Raw genomic sequence first — 23,268 nt, forward strand, 5'->3', positions numbered from 1 at the left:
ATGCTTAATCAATATTCTAGTAACATTTCAATCTGGATTATTTCTCACAGCACCTACAAGGAGGTGGATCATCACAGTCCCAAATGTCTCACAACCACATATGAGCCATGTTCAAAAACAGACATTCCCTCATCTAATGACTGTGTTCAGACTGGTAGAATTAATACCCATTGTCCAGGTCAACACCTTTCTTGGCCTTAAGCTGCTCCTCCTAGGACACACTGTTCCAAGGAGTGCCTTGCTCCTCAGTTTAACAGCCTCTAGCAGCATCTCTGTATCAGAAACGGCATTTTGGCTTGGTCATAATGCTGGTGGAATTGGGCATCAAAAAATTGCAAGTTTCATTAATCAGTAATAGAGGAAAGAAAATTGAGATGCATCAAAGTTTTCCATTCCTTTATATCTTAAACAGTTTACATTCATTTCCTGCAGCATCATTTAACATAGTATTGCACATTTTTCACCTGTCAACTTGTTTTTTTATATAAAATTTAAATCAGATGAAACATACAGCAAAGAGATCCTTTAGGCACAAAGTATTTTCTGGTTGCTTTGCCACATGGCTTTTGAAGCAATTATATTAAACACATTAAATAACTTAGGAGTTTTTTTTTATATAGAATAAAAAAATTAGTGCAATATTCAACACAGTAGATCTTATTGCCATCCGTCTTAAAGGGCTGTTAAAAACAGCAATTAAATTGGTCATACAGTACAAAGGCGAGAATGATTATCTGACGCTTTTTCAATTGCAAGAAATCTGGTTAAAAATGTTCCAATCTTATTGAGTGCTTAGGTAAGAGTGCATACAGTATATACATTTTTTTAAAGTTCAATTCTGACTTGATTTCATAATTATACAGGTTAATTAATTTTTAATAGTGGATATAGTGATATAAAATCTCCAAACTAAATGTGAATGACTATTTTGATTTGTACAGAACTGAAAAATCCTATTGCATTTTGTATTTGTTTCAGGATTGCACATAAGAATGACTGATATACCAAAATTGATGAATAAATGGTTTTCCAATGTCAGTACTTTAGCAGAGACAAAATCGAATATGTACTCGTCTGGGTAGCAATAGTAATAGCTGAAAACTGAAATAAAAACTTGATCTGACATTTGCTGAATTGATATGCTCAATATTAATTTTATCAAGCATAAAAAGGGAATCCTAAAAATGTATTTGGTATTTTAAAATAGCTGGAAAACGTGCTCTTTCTTCATGTCCTTCAGCCTGAAAGATAAATTGCCTACAAAAAGGAACTTTCCAAATATATTCTGTTATTAATTGGCTGTAATACAATTTTGGGATGTCCCAAGTACATGAAAGGTGCTGAATATAAATGTGTTTTCTTAAAGGTAAAAAAAAAAATCAAAAACTGAAGATATGCACTACAAACAGTTAACAGGATTACTTTTATGCAGTATTATTGGAACATTTTGGCTCCATGGTAATGATCAGTTTAATTTCCAATATAGATAAAAATCAACATATTCCCCCATTTTCTTCCTTAAAGGGGGACATTTTGAAACTGATTGCATTCATTCCATTTCAACTGCCAGCTTCAAAGTCTATTTTACATGTTGCACCATGGCTATGGTAACAGCAAGCATAGTAAAGATAAAAGCTTTAAAAAAAGACAATATGCCATTTTAGTTTCTCATGTTAGTTTTGATGCATTTTACAATATATTTCTGGAAGTGAGAAAAGGATTTGGTCTTTAAATTTAATGATGGGTTAACAGGCAATTGGCAGGATATTCGTAAATGTGATGAAAGCATTTATAGCAGAACTTATTCCATATACAAGAGTAGAAATTCAAATGGATCACCTACAGATTTGTACAATACTGTACAAATAACAATACTGATCAGGTTTTTAGTTCTGATATCTGAATAGTGACTGAAATTAAAGCAAACCATTTTCTGATGTCTGATTCAAATCAACTAAACCATATTTAAGTACATATTAATACAAAATTAACAGATGTGCAAGGTTAGCATTGCTTCTTTATAAATTATCCAGTAATTTGAATTAACAGACTTCAAAGTTACAGTAGACCGTATACACTTTTTAATTAAGCAAAATTATTTAAATAAATCTTGCAACAGGTTCACAATGACTGTCTTTTTTTAAGAAAGGACTAGCCTAGTGCTCAATTACACAAACTTACATCCCTCTAGTGGACATTTTTGCAGCTTAACAGCTACTTTAGTGGTTTCCAAATGTAAAACGAAATCAAGAGATTTTTTTTCCACTGAAATACTATCCAAAGACTGGGCATATCAAAACAAGACCAAAATTGCTTTTCAGTAGACAGAGAAGGAAAGTGCTTCAGTTCAGTTGCAGGCAGGATCAATCAAATTAGGACATCAAAAATACAATAGCACCCAGGATGAGGAGCAGTTTAGATTGTTGATCTGCAAGGAAATGTTTTTAAAAAAAGTTTAATCAGACAAATGAAAAAGGGCAAGGTAACAATGGCCAATTTTTTGTTGCTGATGATCAATATTTAAATTGTTATAATTGATTGCCAAAATAAATTCACCAGTAACCCTTGGAATTTTCATTTCATTTTTGTACACACTGAAGTAAATTCACTGCAAAAAACTTTGAAAATATGCTGTGAATTATAATTAACCTATTAGGTAAATAGCAGAAAGACAACACAAGCAATCAAGAACTGAATTCTGGTCAGCAAAGATGCTGCTCACATTTTTAATACACCTCCAGAGATTCCAAGTTTACAAAAGAGATCAGATACTCTTAAGTGAAGAAAGCAACAGCCCAGACAAAAATGTATTATCTCAAAATTTAGACATAGATCGATAAATTTGATCCAGGAAAATTATTCACACTGATGGTGTATTTAGGGTTTTAGCAGTGAAAGTTCAGGAACGAGAAAGAGTTAAATTCATTAGGTCACGTCACTGTGCACCTGGGAAATTAAACTGTCACTGTTGCAGGCCAAAAGGAAGAGAGGGCAGAGACTCATTAGATCAGGTCTCTGCTCTCACTGCATGCTTTCTTGGGGTTTTCCCTCGCCCAAGGCATAAGTGGGCCTCCAATTGCAGGAAGCACAGGGCCAGTGAGGCCATTATAGGTGAAGTAGATGGGGATGTTCACCATATTTTGTGTGAGGGCCCCAGCATAGCAGCATCTGAATGGACTTTTTGCAATGGCCTGTTCAGGATCCTAGGGAACAAAGGCGGCTCAGGAAAAGGCAGGAGCATTTTAAATTTTTTGTTGCAATATTTGAAGCAAAGGGCTAATACAACCATGATGGACTGAACGGCCACCTTCTGTACCAACAGTCATTGCTCTATTGATTTTGAATCATAGGAAACTGACAATAGGACGACGACTCTGGACACGGATTAAAAATCTGCATTAAGTGCAAACTTGTACATTGGAACTAATGACACAGATTGGAGTTAGGTACCCAAAATAAAAATCTCTGCATTGCTTCCCATGCCATGAGTTGGACAGCCTTGCAGGACTGCTGTAGAGAGAAGCGTTAACATTCTTGGGGCATTGGAAAAATGTTCAGGAACAAGAAACATCACCCTTTTAGTTAAATGTCCACATGAACTGAAATAGTGCCAGTGTCCTTGCGGAGAATGAAAATAGAGCATTAGGGAAAGATTTAAACTAATATAGGATAGGAGTTGCGGCAAAGTCAAGGGACAATGAGAGGATTAATAAAGCTGTTGAAATCGAAGCAGAAGGCTTAGTTAGAATAAATAATGAATAAAATATCTTAACTCCCTTGTAATGATATACATTCATATTTACAAACCTATTTGGGTCACACTTAAAATGCATAGAGCAAGGTGCTATGGCTATTTGGTCCAGTGATTATGTGCAATGAGCAGGAACTATTTGCTGTACAAATAGGAATTCTGTGGACAATGATGATAAATACAAGTATCCAACTGTCCAGAAAATGCCATTAAACTGCCAATGCTCAGTTTAGAGCAGCAAAATGAGAAAACCAAATGAAGATTTATATACCCATTACTTTGAATATTTAGAATTGTAATTGTTTGCAATTTCCATCTAGCTTTAAAAAAATCATAAAATGCTAAAAAGAAAACTGTATATTATTCATTTGGAAATATCAGCAGAAATTTGCACTACCCAGTTCTCCATACTCACCAACACTTCTTCCTCCAGATCCACCATTTGCTGTGGGATTAAACACAAATTAGAAAGTCTTTAAATTGATAATGCACAAAATCACAATATACATTATATACAGCATAGGGCAGTTGAATCCTTTAAGTCACTAAAGTAACAAGTCTCCCTACTATTAAATTGGAAGGTCCTTGACTCCTCTACAACAGGGCAGAAATGACAGGGACAATGCTTAATTATGTTCAAGTTAAATTAGAGATTTAGCTAACCAAGGGTGATCAAACATTGCAGAAAAGGAAATGTAAAAGGATATAACTGATGGAAGTGATTTTTGCTGTCTCTGCTCTTAGTCTTGACTAGTCACTAGGGATGTTATTTGTGTTCCTATGTAAAGGATGACTATGGTCTTTTAACAGATAGAAAGTAATACATGCTGACCAATAATTAACAGAATATTGCTGATGTGACAGAAACCACACCTGCCAAATGGAAACATATTAATATGTCTTTATATGGAACTCTATTTGAACGTTTACCGAACATTGAACATAACTTGTTTAGAAGGATCACATAGCAGTGGCAGAAAACATGGCTGCACATTTACATTCTGAGAGACCGTTGCAGAGAGACAATGTAAGTGCTCCCTGATTCAATTAGCCGGATGGGTTTTGTCAGTAGTGATGATCAAAAGACATTGGGAATCATTGCCTGTGTAAGAGCCAGCACTCCACCCCAATGAGTGTGTCTAGTAAGCTTTGAAGAATCAACAATCCTCACAGACAATGCAGTTTCAAACAAAGGGCGGCACAGTGGCGCAGTGGTTAGCACTGCAGCCTCACAGCACCAGCAACCCGGGTTCAATTCTGGGTACTGCCTGTGTGGAGTTTGCAAGTTCTCCTTGTGTCTGCGTGGGTTTCCTCCGGGTGCTCCGGTTTCCTCCCACATCCCAAAAGCTTGCGGGTTGATAGGTAAATTGGCCATTATAAATTGTCCCTAGTATAGGTAGGTGGTAGGGAAATATAGGAACAGGTGGGGATGTGGTAGAAATATGGGATTAGTGTAGGATTAGTATAAATGGGTGGTTGATGGTCGGCACAGACTCGGTGGGCCGAAGGGCCTGTTTCAGTGCTGTATCTCTAAAACTAAAAAAAACTAAAAAAGCTAGTCACATGACTAACCTGCTGGACAAGTTGGGAATTGATTGAATTGTGCATCACAGAAAAGTTGAGACTGCCTGCAATTTTGAAGACCAAAGAGAGGCAAGATCTCTGTCTCTCACGCAAAGTTCCAGGAACCCACGGAAGTAACTTAAACCTCAAGACAGTAGACCCTTGCAGCCTTCTTGTACCAGCGAAGCAAATTTTTAAAAAGTGTGCATGGGCCCCAAGAGCTGCAAGACTTTTGCAACTCCGAAGACTTCACAGCAAAACTAAAAAAAACAGTAACTGAATTCAATCTACTACTTCAAATCTTCTCCCCTTTAATTCTTTCTCCTCTTCTGTATTTATTTTTCTGTTTATCGCATATGCATGCTAACATGGTTGCTTCGCATATTTTTAGTAGTTTTAATTGAGTTAGTGTTAAGGTTAATAAACTTACACCTTTCTTGTTTAAACCTGAGAAAGCCTGTCTGATTGGTTTCTTTACAATTACAATTAGAGAGCAGCGAGGAGGTGAAGCTGAAAACACTTATTAAAATGTTAAACCCTGTTACAGCCAAACCAGGAAAGGGCCGAGAGGGGAGCCCGAGGCCCCTTTCTCACCTGGTCGAAACACTGAAAATTGAAACATTTTGTCGAAGCTTTTCATCTTGCACTCAAGGACAATTCACAAGAATACCAATGTAAAGGAAAGCAACAAACCTATACTGTAGGAGAAGAGAATGCTGATTGGCAGAGGAGTTGCCATGGAGAATGCACCAGTTTATGGTGACTGACCAGCTTTGTTTGAAATTTAAATCAGGCAGCTTGACTGGTTCATTCCTCAGGGCAATGCCTTGACCAGCGAAAGACTGTCACTTATTTTGTTTAGCTCAAACAGGCACAATGTGTGTACATGTTCTTTCTGTCTGCAAAGAACAGGGCCCTGTGTATTAATATATGTAGCTTTCAGTATGTGCAAATGCACCACACTGCGAGCCCAACTGACAATCTTAGAATGATACGCAGAGCAGGCTGCCATTTGGCCCATCATACATGTGCCGGCTCTTTGGTAGAGCTATTCATTTAATCCCACTCCCCTGTTCTTTCACCTTAGCCCTGTAATTTTTTTTTAAAACCACTTTCAATTATTTATCCAATTCCATTTTGAATATTACTATTGAATGTAAAGTGATGGAAGGTGTCGTCGACAGTGCTATCAAGCGGCACTTGCTTAGCAATTACCTGTTCAGTGACGCTCAGTTTGGGTTCTGCTGGGGCCACTCGGCTGCTGATTCATTACAGGCTTAGTTCAAACATGGACAAAAGAGCGGAACTCAAGAAGTGAGGTGAGAGTGACTGCCCTTGACATCAAGGCAGCAATTTATTGAGTATGGCATCAAGAAGCCCTTGCAAAACTAGAGTCAATGGGAATCGGTGGGGGGGGGGGAAAAAAAAAAAGAGAGAAACTCTCACTGGTTGGAATCATGCCTAGCACAAAGGAAGATGGTTATGGTTGTTTGAGGCCAATCAGCTCAGCTCCAGGACATCACTGCAGGAATTCTTCAGGGTAATGTCCTAGGCCCAACCATCTTCAGATGGAGACGTTTGCTGATGATTGCACAAATGCTCATCACCATTCGCGACTCATCAGATACTGACACAGTTTGTGCATAAATGCAGCAAGTCCTGGACAATATCCAGGCTTTGGCTAATAAATGGAAGTAACATTCGCACCACACAATAACTCTCTCAAAACAAGAGAATTTACCATCTCCCCTCGACATTCAATTACATTACGATTGCTGAAACCCCAACTATCATCCTGTGAGTTACCACTGACCAGAAAGTGAACTGGAGTAGCCATATAAATACCATGGCTACAAGAGCAGGTCAGAGGCTAGGAATCCTGCCGTGAGTTATTCACCTCCTGACTCCCCAAAGCCTGTCCACCATCTACAAGGCACAAATCAAGAGTGTGATGGAATACTCACCACTTGCCTGGATGGGTGCTGCTCCAGTACCACTCAAGAAACTCAACACCATCCAGGACAAAGCCTGTTTGTTTCATTGTGGACAGGGTGCCATTCACTCCCTCCACCACCGACGCACAGTAGCAGCAGCGTAGCATCTATCAGATGCACTGCAGCAACGCTCCTTAGACTGCACCTTCCAAAGCAGTGACCACTACCAGCTAGAAGGACGAGGGCAGTTGGTGCATGACAACACCACTACCTGCAAGTTTTCCTCCAAGCCACACACCATTCTGACTTGAAACTGTATTGCCAGTCCTCCACTGTCGCTGGGTCAAAATCTTGGAACTCCTTTCCTCCCACATGGACAGTTCACCATCACTTTCAAGAGCAATTAGGGATGGGCAATAAATGCTGTCCTAGCCAGTGACACCCACATCCCACAAATGAATTTTTAAAAAAAATTCTCTTCCCTCTCCAATCACGACTCAGTGTTTAAAAAAAAGTTCCCTCATGTGTCCTCTAATTCTTTTGTCAATCACCTTAAATCTGCGTTCTCTGGTTACCAACACCAACCACTGGAAACAGTTTCTCCTTACTGTATCAAACCATTCATGATTTTTAATACCTCAATCAAATTTCCTCTTAACCTTCCCCGCTCCAAGGAGAACAACCACAGCTTCTCTAATCCTCTCCACATAACTGAAGTTCCTTATCCATGGTACTGTTCCAGTAAATCTCTTCTGTGCTCAAGAACACAAAAGGAGCAGGAGTAGGCCATTGGGCACCTTGAGCCTGCTCCACTATTAAATAAGATCATGGCTGATTGGAGTTGAGACAACAATCCACCTTCCTGTCTGCCCCCATAACCAGAGACGCCCTTGTTGATCAAAAATCTAACTCAACCTTGAATATATTCAATAACCTAACCTCCACTGCTCTCTGGGAATGAGAATTCCACAGACTAAAGACCCTGAGAAAAAATTTCTCCTCAGTTTTAAAAATGGGAAACCCACCATTTTTAAACTGTGTCCCCTAGTTCTAGACTCCCCACAAGGGGAAACATCCTCTCAGCATCCACCCAGTCAAGTGCCCTCAGCATCTTATATTTTTCAATAAGATTACTCTCATTCTTCTAAACTCCAATAATGTGCATAGGCCCAACTTTTCCTTACCCCAGGAATCAGTCGAGTCAACCATCTCTGAACCGCTTAGAATGCAATTATATCCTTTAATTATGGAGACCAAACCTGTACACTCCAGATGCAGTATTACGAAGACCCAGTACAGCTGTAGCAATACTTCCCTACTTTTGTACTCTATTGCCCTTGCGTACCTAATCATGTACTGTACCTGCACACTAATGTTTTGGTGATTCATGCACCAGGACACCCAGATCCCTCTGTACTGTAGAGTTCGGCAGTCTCTCTCCATTCAAATAATATATTGCTTTTCTATTCTTCCCAAAGTGGACAAGTTCACATTTTCCCACATAATACTCCATTTGCCAAATATCTGCCCACTCATCGAACCTATCTAAATCCCTTTGTAGACTATGTCCTCTTGACACTTACTTTCCTACCTATCTTTGGATCATCAGCAAATTTGGCAACCAGTCAGGCCCTTCATCCAAGGCTTTGACATCCTCCCTAAAGTGTGATGCCCAGAACTGAACACAATACTCCAGATGAGACTTAACCAGTGGTTTATAAGGTTTAGTACAACTTCCTTGCTCTTGTACTCTGCGCCTCTATTATTAATAAAGCAAAGGATCCTATATGGTTTTCTAACAATCTTCAACATGTTTCACTATTTTTAAAGATTTGAGTACATATATCCCTTTTGAAATTCATATTATCTCTCATTCTTCCTACCAAAATCTATCACTTCACACTGTTCTGCATTATAGTTCTGTTATGTGTCTTCCCATCTGACGAGTCGATGTCCTCCTGAAGTCTATTACCACCTTTCCCCTCATTGTTTACAACATTAAGTTCCATATCATCTGCAAACTTTGAAATTCTGCCCTGTATACACAAGTCAGTCGCGTTGTTGCCTCGAGTCACAAGGTTGCAGATTCAAGTTCCACAGCAGATACTTGAACTCAAATTCTAGGCTGACACTACAATGCAGTGCTGAAGAGTGCTGCACTGTCAGAGATGCTGTCTTTCAGATGAATGGTTAAAACTGAGGCCCAGTCTGCTTGCTAAAAAGGTGGATACAAAAATGCCCTGATACTATTTTGTAAAACAGCAGGGGGAATTATCCCCAGGGTCCTGGCCAATATTCCTCAATGAACATCACAGAAACCAGATTATTTGGTCATTCACATTGGTAGTTATGAGAGCTTCCTGTGTGCATTCTTAAAGGAACCATGTAGTACAACTATTGGGCCATGCACTGCAAAGTGACATTAGAGGGAACACTGCTTATAAAGACACTTAAATTGATTCCTCTCGCTTCCTCTTTGGCCTCCTTGTCTCGAACGACAATGGGTAAGCGCCTGGAGGTGGTCAGTGGTTTGTGAAGCAGCACCTGGAGTGGCTATAAAGGCCAATTCTAGAGTGACAGGTGCTGCAGATAAAATTGGTCATCAAGGCTGTCACACTGTTGGCTCTCCATGCGCTTCTTTTTTCCTGCCAACAGCTTAGTCTCTTCGACTCGCCACTCTTTGGCCCCGCCTTTATGGCTGTCCACCAGCTCTGGAGATCACTAGCAACTGACCCCCACGACTTGTGACATGAAGTCCTGTGACATTGACCATGTTTGCTGACGTCTTTAAAGCGGAGATATGGACGGACAGTGCGTCTGATACCAGTGACAAGCTCATTGTACAATGTGTCTTTGGGGATCCTGCCATATTCCATGTGGCGCACAAGGCCAAGCCATCTCAAGCGCCACTGGCTCAGTAGGGTGTATATGCCGGGGATGTTGGCTGCCTCGAGGACTTCTGCGTTGGAGATACGGACCTGCCACCAAGGATTCTCCGGAGGCAGCAAAGATGGAATGAATTGAGATTTCACTCTTGGCTGACATACGTTGTCCAGGCCTCACTGCCGTAGAGCAAGGTACTGAGGACACAAGTTTGATACACTCGGACTTTTGTGTTCAGTGTCAGTGCGCCATTTTCCCACACTCTCTTTGCCAGTCTGGACATAGCAGCGGATGCCTTTCCCATGCGCTTGTTGATTTCTGCATCGAGAGAAAGGTTACTGGTGATAGTTGAGCCTAGGTAGGTGAACTCTTGAACCACTTCCAGAGCATGGTCGCCGATATTGATGGATGGACACTTATTTTGATTACTGATCATATATCATATAGATCTTTAAAATGCCACGAGCAAGTGCACAGAATAATCAAAAAGGCTAATGGAATGCTAGCCTTTATATCTAGAGGATTGGAATATAAACACACAAAGGTTACGCTGCAGCTGCACAAAATCCTGGTTAGACCCCATTTGGAGTACTGAGAGCAGTTCTGGGCACCACACCTGAGGAAGGATATATTGGCCTTGGAGGGAGTGCAACGTAGGTTTACAAGAATGATACCTGGACTACAGGGGTTAAGTTACGAGGAGAGATTACACAAATTAGTCCTGTTTTCGCTAGAATTTAGAAGGTTAGGGGGTGATCTGATCAAAGTCTTCAAGATATTAACAGGAAAAGACAGGCTCGATAAAGATAAACTATTTCCACTGGTTGGAGATTCTAAAACTAGGGGGCATAGTCTAAAAATTAGGACCAGACCGTTGAGGAGAGATGTTAGGAAGCACTTCTTCACACAAAGGGTGGTAGAGGTTTGGAACTCTCTCCCACAAACAGCAGTTGAAGCTAGAACAATTGTTAATTTTAAATCTGAGATAGATAGATTTTTGTTAAGCAAAGATATTAAGGGATATGGGCCAAAGGCAGGTATATGGAGTTAGGCCGCAGATCAGCCAGGATCTCATTGAATGGCGGGATAGGCTCGAGGGGCTGAATGGCCTACTCCTGTTCCTATCTTCCTATGTTCCTATCACCAGTGAATTGCAATACTAACCTGGTTTTGAAGAATCTGATTAACCTGAGTACTGAGCAAAGAAGTTTAACATATTTGAATACAATTGTCCGATGTGATTATAAGTATTAAACAGTTTATCTGTACATTAATTGTATAAATCTGAAAATGCTTAACCCTTAAAATATCTGAGGAATAGATAGAACATTTAAACATAAATAGCTGCATACTATAACACAGGCATGTCTATTTTGAAGCATGGTAACCACAAGTGCTCATAATATTCCAAGGATGGTCTAACTGCCACATTGTAAAGCCTCAGTCTAAAGTTGGGATGCTTACACTACACTTTTCTAGCCAGGCATCCCAACAAATCATTTACTTTTTAACTGTTTTCCAGATTGCCAACATTGGCAGCAAAAGATTGGTCACTCAAAAGCTCCCAGAACAAATCCTTTGAGATATATAACCATGTTGTTCATTCTTTCTCCTGAAACAATAACCTGCCTTTAATATAAATGTCATGTTATTTCTCCACTTGCATGACTAGTCCAAGTCCTTTTCAAAAACCTGACAGTCCTCTCCATTTTTGTCAACTGCACATTTAATACCCTTACAATTAGTTTCTGCATCAGATCATTTATATAGGTTTAAAAAGGGTCTCAAACACAGTCCCTTGTGGTATTCCATTCCATTTCACCCAATTTGGCACTGTACCCAAGTACTTAGTTTCTTACTTTTTTCAATTAGGTATTCAGTTCCACATTCTACCTTGAATTCCCATACATTTTACAGACATTAGTACATTGAAGGCACTATATAAATGCAAATTGTTGTTATTTGATCGGTAGTCATGTAGCATCTTATCTAGAAATCCAAATAGAGTGTTCTACCTGATTTGCAATATTATCAAAAGAGGTTTCTTAAACAGGGTCCACATCTATGTTGATAGTCTCTTCTTAGGCAGGTTCTCAGTATGCAATCCATTATTTTACTATTGATGCTAGCTGAATGGGTCGACAATTGCTTGGACCCAATTTAAACTCCAACTTAATACAGTTACTATGTTTGCTCAGTCATTCCTACAGAATTTCTCCAGTGGCCAGTGAGTAAACAGAACTTCTCTCGTATCTCACGAACGTTTCATGATGACAACCAGTGTCATACAAATTTCTTCCATAATCTTTCACAAATCATGCGGGCCAGATAGCATACATCTTAGGGCGTGGAATCCTCAATCCACTTAATTCCTAAGTAACTTTTTCACATCCATCTCAAAATCCTCCAGGGGACTACAATTACCTAGGCATCTAGGTATGAATGACAAGATTTTAGACCCATTAATTTCTCCAGTACTCTTTATTAATACTATTTCTTCACACTTCTCATTCTCGCTAGACCCTTGGTTCCCTATTTCTGGAATGTTCTTGTCTATCGTGAAGACAGATACAAAAGTATCAGTTTAATGTCTGCCATTTCTTTATTCCTGCATTATAATTTCTCTTCTCCCTGCCTCTAATGGGAGAATGTTTATTTTTTCTAATCTCTCCTTTTCTTTAAAAAAAAACATACCTATAGAAAATCTAATTTATGTCTCCTGCTGGATTACTCTCATTCTCTTTTCATCAATTCTTTGGTCACCCTTTGCTGAATTTTAAGATCCTCCCAATCCTCAGCCATTACTACTCTTTTTGGCAAAATTATACACTTCTTCCTTTAACCATCTTTAACTTGTCATTACCCACAGCTGAAGCACTTTTGTTGGGTTTTTATTCCTTTAGGGAATATATATTTGTTGCAAGTTATTAATTCTTTAAATGTTTGTCATTGCTCATCTACCATCATCTCTCAAATGTAGTTTCCCAATCTACCATAGCCAACTTGTCCTTCATGCCTATGTAGTTTACTTTGTTCAGATTTAAGATCCCAAATACAATCTCAAAACAAAACTACCATGAAATCCCATTCATACATTTCCAAAAACTCAAGTCTTTTGTGCCGGTTTTGGATTTGATCAAATAGTTGTCTCTTAACTACTTAACAACGCAATTGAACAGAATTAGGCACTTAACCCACAATGACCATATCATGGTGCAAATGTCTGCTGCCAGAAAAGAACAATTTAATAATGTCCTACAGACCCCCACCTGCCAAGAATGAAGGACATCAATTTTGTCATATGAACATGGATTTTAAACTGTTGCTGGAGTGAAGAAAGGACTTGTTAAAAAAAACAGATACTTGGCTGGAAAAAGATTTGCATACTAACAGACAGTGTTTGGAGAAACAAAAGACTATTCCCTGGCCCACTTAATCCAAAATGGACCAGATATTGAAGGAGTGGGAGCTCACATTCCAGGATAACTGCTAAGCTGGCAGAATCCACAAATAGAAGTGGTCAAACCAGCTAGTCACATGACTAACCTGTTGGGCAACCTGGGATTTTTTGAATTGTGCCAGAGAGAGAGAAAGGCAAAAGGCAGTTTTGAACTGGAAGATGGAACAAGGAAGCCGGAACAAGGAAGCGCCTCTCTCTCCCAAGCCACCAGACCCATGGAAGACACGTAAATCGTGAGACAGACAGACAGAGACAGACAGAGACAGACAGACAGAGAGAGAGAGAGAGAGAGAGAGAGAAGACTCCAGCCTCAAAACAAGTTGAAACGGGCACGGGGCACCAAAGAATTGCAAGTCTGATCAGCAACCAAAGACTTCACAGCAAACTCAAAAGGACAATAAAAATAGAAATCCATCTATTGCCTCAAACTTTTCCCCTTTATTCTTTTCCACTTTTCTGTCTCTATCTGTGTATGCATGCTAGATGGTTATGTCACATTCGTAGTTGGTTACCGGATTAGAGTTTAAGATTAATACCTTTCTCGCTTAAAATCTAAGAAAACCTGTCTGAATTGATTTCTTTGTCTTACAATTGGAAAGCGGTGAACAAGGATTCACTAAGGGGGAGCTAAAACACGGTGTTTTTTAAAAAATTAAACCCCGCTATGGCTAAACCAGGTAAAGGCTGAGGGGGAATCCTAGACCCCTCTCACCTGGTCATAACAAATAATCCAATCAATCAAGGGCTAATGTGAAAAATGAAGTGTTCAACACATTTAAACTAAGGTAGTTTTCTGTCCTAAAAGCATTTGCAATCATCTGGAGACCCTGCCATTTCGCAACACCCAAAATCAATGATGCAAAGCATATCCATGTTTAACTGAAGTACCACCTCTTTTTTGGAATCCCAACTATAAACATGATTAATTCCCCATATGATCCACTGCACTGGAAATTCAAATACAAATCAAATTGACATGGTGACTTAAAAAAATTTCATTTGTGCCATTATTTTACACAGTGAGAACTGTGCACTATTTTCCACTGAGTACATCAGTGCCTACTAAACACAGAAACATAGAAAATAGGAGGAGGAGGCCATTCGGCCCTGCTCCACCACTCAAAAAAGATCATGGCTGATAGTCTAATTCAGTACCCTGTTCCCGCTTTCTCCCCATATCCCTTGATCCCTTTGGCATTAATATATCTATTTCCTTCTTGAATAGATTTAATGACTTGGCCTCCACTGCTTTCTGCGGTACAGAATTTCACAGGTTCACCATCCTGAGTGAAGAAATTTCTTCTCATTTCGGTTCTAAATGGCATACCCCATATCCCGAGACTGTGACCCCGGCTCTGGACTCCCCAGCCATCGGGAACATCCTCCCTGCATCCAGCCTGTCTAGTCCTGTTAGAATTTTGTAGGTTTCTATGAGATCCCCTCTCATTCTTCTAAACGTTAGTGGATATAGGCCTAGTCGACCCAATCTCTCCTCATACGTCAATCCTGCCATCCCAGGAATCAGCCTAGTAAATCTTCTTTGCACTCCCTCCATGGCAAGAACATCCTTCCTCAGATGAGGAGGCCAAAACTGCACACAATATTCCAGATATGGTCTCACCAAGGCCCTGTATAACTGCAGTAAGACATCCTTGCACTTGCACTCAAATTCTCTTGCAATGAAGGTCAACATACCACAGAATCACAGAATAATACAGTGCAGAAGAGGCCCTTTGACCCATCGAGTCTGCACCGATGCATTAAAACACCTGACTTGTCTACCTAATCCCATTTGCCTGCACTTGTCCCATAGCCTTGAATGTTATGACGTGCCAAGTGCTCATCCAGGTACTTTTTAAAGGCTGTGAGGCAACCTGCCTCTACCACCTTCCCAGGCAGGGCATTCCAGACCGTCAACAGCCTCTGGGTAAAAAAGTTTTTCCTCAAATCCCCCTTAAACCACCCGCTCCTCACCTTAAACTTGTGATCCCTCGTAACTGACCCTTCAACTAAGGGGAACAGCTGCTCCCTATCCAACCTGTCCATGCCCCTCATAATCTTGTACACCTCGATCAGATCACCCCTCAGTCTTCTCTGCTCCAGTGAAAACAACCCAAGCCTATCCAACCTCTCGATAGCTTAAATGGTCCATCCCAGGCAAAATCCTGGTGAATTGTTTCTGCACCCCTCAAATGCAATCTCATCCTTCCAAAAATGTGGCGACCAGAATTGCACACAGTACTCCAGCTGTGGCCTTACCAAATTTCTGTACAACTCCAACATGACCTCCCTGCTTTTGTAATCTATGCCTCGATTGATAAAGGCAAGGGTCCCATATGCCTTTTTCACCACCCTATTAACCTGCCCTTCTGCCTTCAGAGATCTATGGACAAACACGCCAAGGTGCCTTTGTTCCTCGGAACTTCCTAGTGTCAGGCCATTCATTGAATACTTCCGTGTCACATTACTCCTTCCAAAGTCTATCACCTCACACTTTTCAGGGTTAAATTCCATCTGCCACTTTTCTGCCCATTTGACCATCCCGTATATATCTTCCTGTAACTGATGACACTCAACCTCACTGTTAACCACTCGGCCAATCTTTGTGTCATCCACGAACTTACTGATCCTACCCCCCACATAGTCATCTATGTCGTTTATATAAATGACAAACAATAGGGGACCCAGCACAGATCCCTGTGGTACGCCACTGGACATTGACTTCCAATCACTAAAACAGCCGTCTGTCATCACTCTCTGTCTCCTACAGCTAAGCCAATTTTGAATCCACTTTATCAAGTTACCTTGTATCCCATGTGCATTTGTTTTCTTGATAAATCTCCCATGTGGGACCTTTTCAAAGGCTTTGCTGAAATCCATGTAAACTACATCAACTGCACTACCCTCATCTACACACCTGGTCCCATGCGCAAAAAAATTCAATCAAATTTGTGAGGCATGACCTCCCTCTGACAAAGCCATGCCGACAATTCCTAATCAAATTTTGCCTCTCCAAGTGGTGATAGGTTCTCTCCTTCAGAATTTTCTCCAATAGTTTCCCGACCACTGACGTGTGACTCACTGGTCTGTTGTTTCCTGGCTTATCTCTACAACCTTTCTTAAATAGTGGGACCACATTAGCTGTTCTCCAGTCCTCTGGCACCTCCCCCGTGGCCAGAGAGGAATTCAAAATTTGGGTCAGAGCCCCTGCAATCTCCACCCTCGCCTCCCACAGCATCCTGGGACACAAATCGTCCGGACCTGGGGATTTGTCCACTTTTAAGCCTTCCAAAACCTCCAATACCTTGTCACGCCCATGACAATTTGCTCAAGAACCTCACAGTCTCTCTCTCTCTCTCTCCGAGTTCCATATCTACATCCTCTTTCTCTTGGGTGAAGACAGATGTGAAGAATTCGTTCAACACTCTACCAATGTCCTCTGGCTCCACCCACAAATTTCCCCCTTGGTCCCTAATGGGTCCTACTCTTTCCCTGGTTATCCTCTTTCCATTGATATACTTATAGAATATCATGGGATTTTCCCTACTTTTACCAGCCATGGCTTGGCCATGTGAGCCGCATGGAAGATGGCAGGATCCCCAAAGACACATTGTACAGCGATCTCGCCACTGGTATCAGACCCACCGGCCGTCCATGTCTCCGTTATAAAGACGTCTGCAAACGCGATATGAAATCGTGTGACATTGATCACAAGTCGTGGGAGTCAGTTGCCAGCATTCGCCAGAGCTGGCGGGCAGCCATAAAGACAGGGCTAAATTGTGGCGAGTCGAAGAGACTTAGTAGTTGGCAGGAAAAAAGACAGAGGCGCAAGGGGAGAGCCAACCGTGCAACAGCCCCAACAAACAAATTTCTCTGCAGCACCTGTGGAAGAGCCTGTCACTCCAGAATTGGCCTTTATAGCCACTCCAGGCGCTGCTTCACAAACCACTGACCACCTCCAGGCGCGTATCCATTGTCTCTCGAGATAAGGAGGCCCAAAAAGAAAAAAAAACCAGCCAGAGATGTCTCATATCCCCTCTTTGCTCTCCTAATTGCTTTCTTAAGCTCCATCCTACACTTTCTGTACTCCACCAATGCTTCCATTGATTTGCTCTCCTTGTATTTGCTAAAAGCCTCTCTTTTCCTTCTCATCGTACCCTGAATGTTTCTGGTCATCCATGGTTCTCTGGGCTTGTTGCTCCTACCTATTACCCTAGAGGGAACATGTTGGGCCTGTACTCTCCCCATTTCCTTTTTGTATGCCCCCCACTGCTCTTCTGTAGATTTCCCGACAAGTTACTCTTTCCAGTCTACCTTGGCCAGATCCTGCCTCATTTTACTAAAATTCGCTCTCCCCCAATCCAAAGCCTTTTTTTGCAACTTATCTATTTCTTTCTCCATAACAAGCTTAAATTGTACCATACTGCGGATCTGGAAATCTGAAACAAAAACAAGAAATGCTGGATTCACTCAGCAGGTCTGGCAGCATCTGTAGAAAGAGAAGCAGAGTTAACGTTTCGGGTCAGTGACCCTTCTTCGGAACCCTTCCGAAGAAGGGTCACTGACCCGAAACGTTAACTCTGCTTCTCTTTCTACAGATGCTGCCAGACCTGCTGAGTGAATCCAGCATTTCTTGTTTTTGTTTCAGATTTCCAGCATCCGCAGTATTTTGCTTTTATTAAATTGTACCATGTTGTGGTCACTATCACCATAATGCTCCCCCACCAACACATCTACCACCTATCCGGCTTCATTCCCCAGAATTAGGTCCAGCACTGCACCCTCCCTTGTTGGATCCTCTACATATTGAGCTAAAAAGTTCTCCTGTATACATTTTAAGAACTCAACTCCATCTAAGCCCTTAACACGATGACTATCCCAATTAATGTTCGGAAAGTTGAAATCACCTAATTATCCTATTATTATTTTTACACACCTCTGCGAATTGCGCACATATTTGCTCCTCAATTTCCCGCTGACTATCTGGGGGTCTATAATAAACACCTAGAAATGTGGCTGTCCCTTTTTTATTCCTAAACTCTACCCATAAAGCTTCATTTGATGCCCCCTCCAAGAAATCATCTCTCTTTACTGCAGTAACTGACTCCTTAACTAATATTGCAATGCCCCCTCCTCTTTTACCCCCTCCTCTGTCTCGCCTGAAGATTCTATATCCCAGGATATTGAGCTGCCTATCCTGCCCCTCCCTCAACCATGTCTCCGTGATGGCTACTATATCACAATTCCACATGTCAACCCTTGCCCTTAACTCATCCGTTTTACCTGTAATACTCCTGGCATTAAAGTAGAGGCCATCCATCCTGGTCTTACTCCCTTGAAACCTACTTCCGCTATATTCCCTCTGACTTGTTTGCTTTCCTATGTTTAGCGGTGTCCTATTCTGCTAGGAGTCTGCCTCCCCTCCCCCTGCCAAATTAGTTTAAACTCCTCCCAACAGCACTAGCAAACCTGCCAGCAAGGATGTTAGTCCCCCTCTGGTTCAGATGTAGACCATCCAGCTTGTACAGGTCCCACCTTCCCCAGAAACGATCCCAGTGGTCCAGGAATCTAAAACCCTCCCTCCTGCACCAACTCTTAAGCCACGCATTCATCTGTGCAATTCTCCTATTTCTATACTCGCTAGCACGTGGCACTGGGAGTAATCCAGAGATTACAACCCAAGTGGTCCTGCTTTTTAGTCTACTGCCTAACTCCCTGAATTCTTGATGCAAGACCTCATCCCCCTTTCTACCTATGTCATTGGTACCAACATGTACCATGACCTCTGCCTTATCACCCTCCCCCTTCAGGATGCCTTGCAGCTGTTCAGTGACATCCCAGACATATGGCACCAGGGAGGCAACACACCATCCTGGAGTCATGTTGACGGCCACAGTAGTGCCTATCTGTTCCCCTGACTATAGAATCCCCTATTACTCTTGCTCTTCCTCTCTTTCCCCCTTCCTGTGCAGACAGGCTGCTTGCGGTGCCAGAAGCTTGGCTCTGTCCGCACTCCCTGAAGGAACCAGCCTCAAAAATGGATTTGCAAGCGGGACCCCAGGGGACTCTTGAACTACCTGCCCGATTCTTTTGGACTGCCTGGTCATCACCCATTCCCTTCCTTCCTCAAATCCCTTCAGCTCCGGTGTGACCACCTCTATACGTGCTATCCACAATGCTCTCAGACTCGCGGATGCTCCAGTGTTTCCAGCCGCCGTTCCAGCTCTGTAACCCAAGCTTCCAGGAGCTGCAGCTGGACACACTTCCTGCACACATGCTGGTCACGGGGACTGGAAATATTCCCGGGTTCCCACATACAGCAAGAGGAGCAAACCACGTCTTCAAGATCTCCTGCCATGACTAAATCCTTTAAATTTAAAACTTTAGAAGATTATAATTAAAAAAACAACTCAGTCTTGCTAAAACAATGACTTGCAATTCAATCCACTTTGAAAAATACCCACCAGGACTTACTCACCAGTCAGCCGTGCTCTTTGGAAAATCTCGGCTTCCCTCACTGAGGACAGGGAGGAAATGAAAGGAGCTCCATGCTCCCTCCTCACCGAACTTCCTCAGTCACCAAACTTCTACTTTAACACTCTAATGCAACCCAAGTCAGCACTTCAGTGCAAACAAGGTCAGCACTGTAAGATGGCCCACTTTTATACTGACTGACTCTAACCCCTGAAAACTGGTTTAAGCCAATTCTCTAATTAACAAAGTGCAGCTGCAAGCAGAGCCTGAGTGAACTTATTTATTTTTTTTTTATTTATAGATACAGCACTGAAACAGGCTCTTCGGCCCACTGAGACTGTGCCGACCAAGAACCACCCATTTATACTACACCTACAGTAATCCCATATTCTCTACCACCTACCTACACTAGGGGCAATTTACAATGGCCAATTTACCTATCACCTGCAAGTCTTTGGCGGTGGGAGGAAACCGGAGCACCCGGCAAAAACCCACGCGGTCACAGGGAGAACTTGCAAACTCCGCACAGGCAGTACCCAGAATTGAACCCGTGTCCCTGGAGCTGTGAGGCTGCCGTGCTAACCACTGCGCCGCCCATAACTCTGTTTAAAGCTGGTCTAAAACGCACCTTCTCCAACCCAAACAGCAACTGTTAAGTTAATCTGCTAAATAAAAGACAGACTAGACTTCAGATAAAATTAACCCTTAATTATCCTCAGTCACCAAACTTCCACTTTAACACTCTAATGCAACCCAAGTCAGCACTCCAGTGCAAACAAACCGTTTGCCTTCCTAACTCCTTGCTGCATCTGAATGCTTGCTTTCAGTGACTGGTGCACAAGGATACCCAGGTCTCGTTGCACCTCCCCATTTCCCAATCTATCACCATTCAGATAATAATCTGACTTTCTATTTTTACAACCAAAGTGGATAACCTCACATTTATCCACATTATACTGCATCTGCCATGCATTTGCCCACTCACCGAACTTGTCCAAATCACATTGGAGCCCCTTTGCATCCTCCTCACAGCTCACATTCCCCACAATCCACCCCCTCCCACCCCGAGCTTTGTGTCATCTGCAAACTTGGAAATGTTACATTTAGTTCCCTCACCCAAGTCATTAATATATATTGTGAATAGCCAGGTCCCTGCGGTACCCCACTAGTCACTGCCTACCACCCGGAAAAAGGCCCATTTATTCCTACTGTTTCCTGTCTGCCAACCAATTCTCAAACCATGCCAGTATATTACCACCAGTCCCATGTGCTTTAATTTTGCACACTAACCTCTTATGTGGGACCTTATCAAAAGCCTTCTGAACATCCAAATACACCACATCAACTGATTTTTCCTTATCTATTCTACTAGTTACATCCTCAAAAAACTCCAGTAGATTTGCTAAGCATGATTTCCCTTTTGTAAACCCATGCTGACTTTGTCCAATCCCATTTTTGCTTTCCAGGTGTTCTGCTATCACATCCTTTATAATAGACTCTATCATTTTCCCCACTACCGATGTATGTTTAACTGGTCTGTAATTCCCTGTTTTTTCTCTCCCTCCTTTTTTAAATAGTGGGGCTACATTTGCCACCCTCCAATCTGTAGGAACTGCTCCAGAGGCAACAGAATTTTGGAAGATGACCACCAATGCATCCACTATTTCCAGGGCCACTTCCTTTAGTACTCTGGGATGTAGATAATCAGGCCCTGGGGATTTGTCAGCCTTTAATCCCATTAATTTCCCTCGCACTTTTTTTTTTTTACTAATACGGATTTCCTTCAGTTCCTCCCTCTCATTAGACCCTTGGTTCCCTAACATTTCTGGCAGATTATTTGTGTTCTCCTTTGTGAAGACAGAACCTAAGTATGTGTTTAATTGTTCTAAGATTTCTTTGTTCCCCATTATAATTTCCCCTGTTTCTGGTTGTAAGGGACCTACATTTGTCTTTACTAATCTTTTTCTCTTCACATATTTATAGAAGCTTTTACAGTCAGTTTTTATGTTCCCCGCAAGTTTACTCTCAAACTCTATTTTCCCCCACTTAATCAATCTCTTTGTCCTCCTTTGCTGAATTCTAAACAGCTCCCAATTGTCAGACTTGCTGCTTTCTCTGGCAATTTTATATACCTCTTCTTTGAATCTAATACAAAAGGCTTACAAAAGAAATTAGGGATAGTAAGTGTATTAGTAGTACACTAGGACAGAGTCACATGTTGAGATGTGCAATTTGGATGGAGGGGTCAGTGTCAGTATACAACACTGGCATATCAGGGCAGCGAGTGAACCATCAGAGTTAAGAGGAGAAAATCACCAATCTTCCACTGTTCTGCCAATGTGTTGCAGCTTCTTGCAAACTTCTATGGTACTATGATGGAGCCTACATGGATTCATTTTGTTCTTAGAGAACCATACAATGATCAGCACAGGAGGCCATTTGGCCCATTATTCTTATGCCAGCTGTTTGGTAGAGCTATTCAATTAATCCAATCCCCTGCTCTTTCCCCTGAGCACTTTAATTACCCCCCACCCCAACCAACCCTTCATGTATTTATTCAATGCCCTTTTGATTGTTACTATTGAATCTTCTTACCTTTCAGGCAGTGCACTTCTGATCACTACTCGTGGGTACAAAAAAAGTTCTCTCGTCTCCCATTTCTTTGGCCAATCACCTTAAATCTGTATCCTCCGATCTGACCCTTCTGCCACTAGAAACAGCTTTTCCTTAATTACTCTTTCAAAACCATTCATGATTTTGAACATCTCTATCAAATCCCCTCTTAACCTTCTCTGCTCCAACAACCTCCACTTCCCCAGTCCTCTTATCCATGGTACCATTCTCGTCAATCTATTCTGCACTCTCTCCAAAGCATTGACATCCTTCCAAAAGTCTGGTGCTCAGATCTGAAGATAGTACTCCAGCTGAGGCTTAACCAGTGGTTTAATAAGGTTTAGTGCAACTTCCTTGCTTTTGTACTCTATGGGGGGGAATTTTATGCTAGTGGCTGGGGTCGCGACGTCGGGAAAAACAGATGCTGGATGCCCTCCGTCCCTCTTCGAAGGAAAGCCCGCCGCATTTAGTGTGGATTTGGCACTTAACTGGAAAGCAACGGGTCTTCCATAGGATTTAAGACCCCGTCGCTGAACTTCTGGCCTTGCAGAGCTGCTGGCCAGAGGCTGGCAGCTGCAGCACCACTGCAG

The 23,268-nt window shown here is 41.7% G+C and overlaps 1 protein-coding gene across 1 annotated transcript in view; it reads right to left on the reverse strand.

The window, feature by feature from the left end:
* Positions 1-381: 381 nt before the first annotated feature.
* LOC137384102 (zona pellucida sperm-binding protein 3 receptor-like) overlaps positions 382-23,268 on the reverse strand; it is a 96,481-nt gene continuing 73,594 nt past the window's right edge. Inside the window, exons 17-18 of the mRNA XM_068057709.1 lie at positions 4,167-4,196; positions 382-2,428 (exon numbers count right to left, since the gene is read on the reverse strand). Of these exons, the coding sequence (XP_067913810.1) occupies positions 2,373-2,428; positions 4,167-4,196 (86 nt within the window). The 3' untranslated portion in view covers positions 382-2,372. The remainder of the gene's footprint in view (positions 2,429-4,166; positions 4,197-23,268) is intronic.

This window comes from Heterodontus francisci, chromosome 25 (assembly GCF_036365525.1).
Source record: "Heterodontus francisci isolate sHetFra1 chromosome 25, sHetFra1.hap1, whole genome shotgun sequence".
NCBI classification, from domain to species: Eukaryota; Metazoa; Chordata; class Chondrichthyes; order Heterodontiformes; family Heterodontidae; genus Heterodontus; species Heterodontus francisci.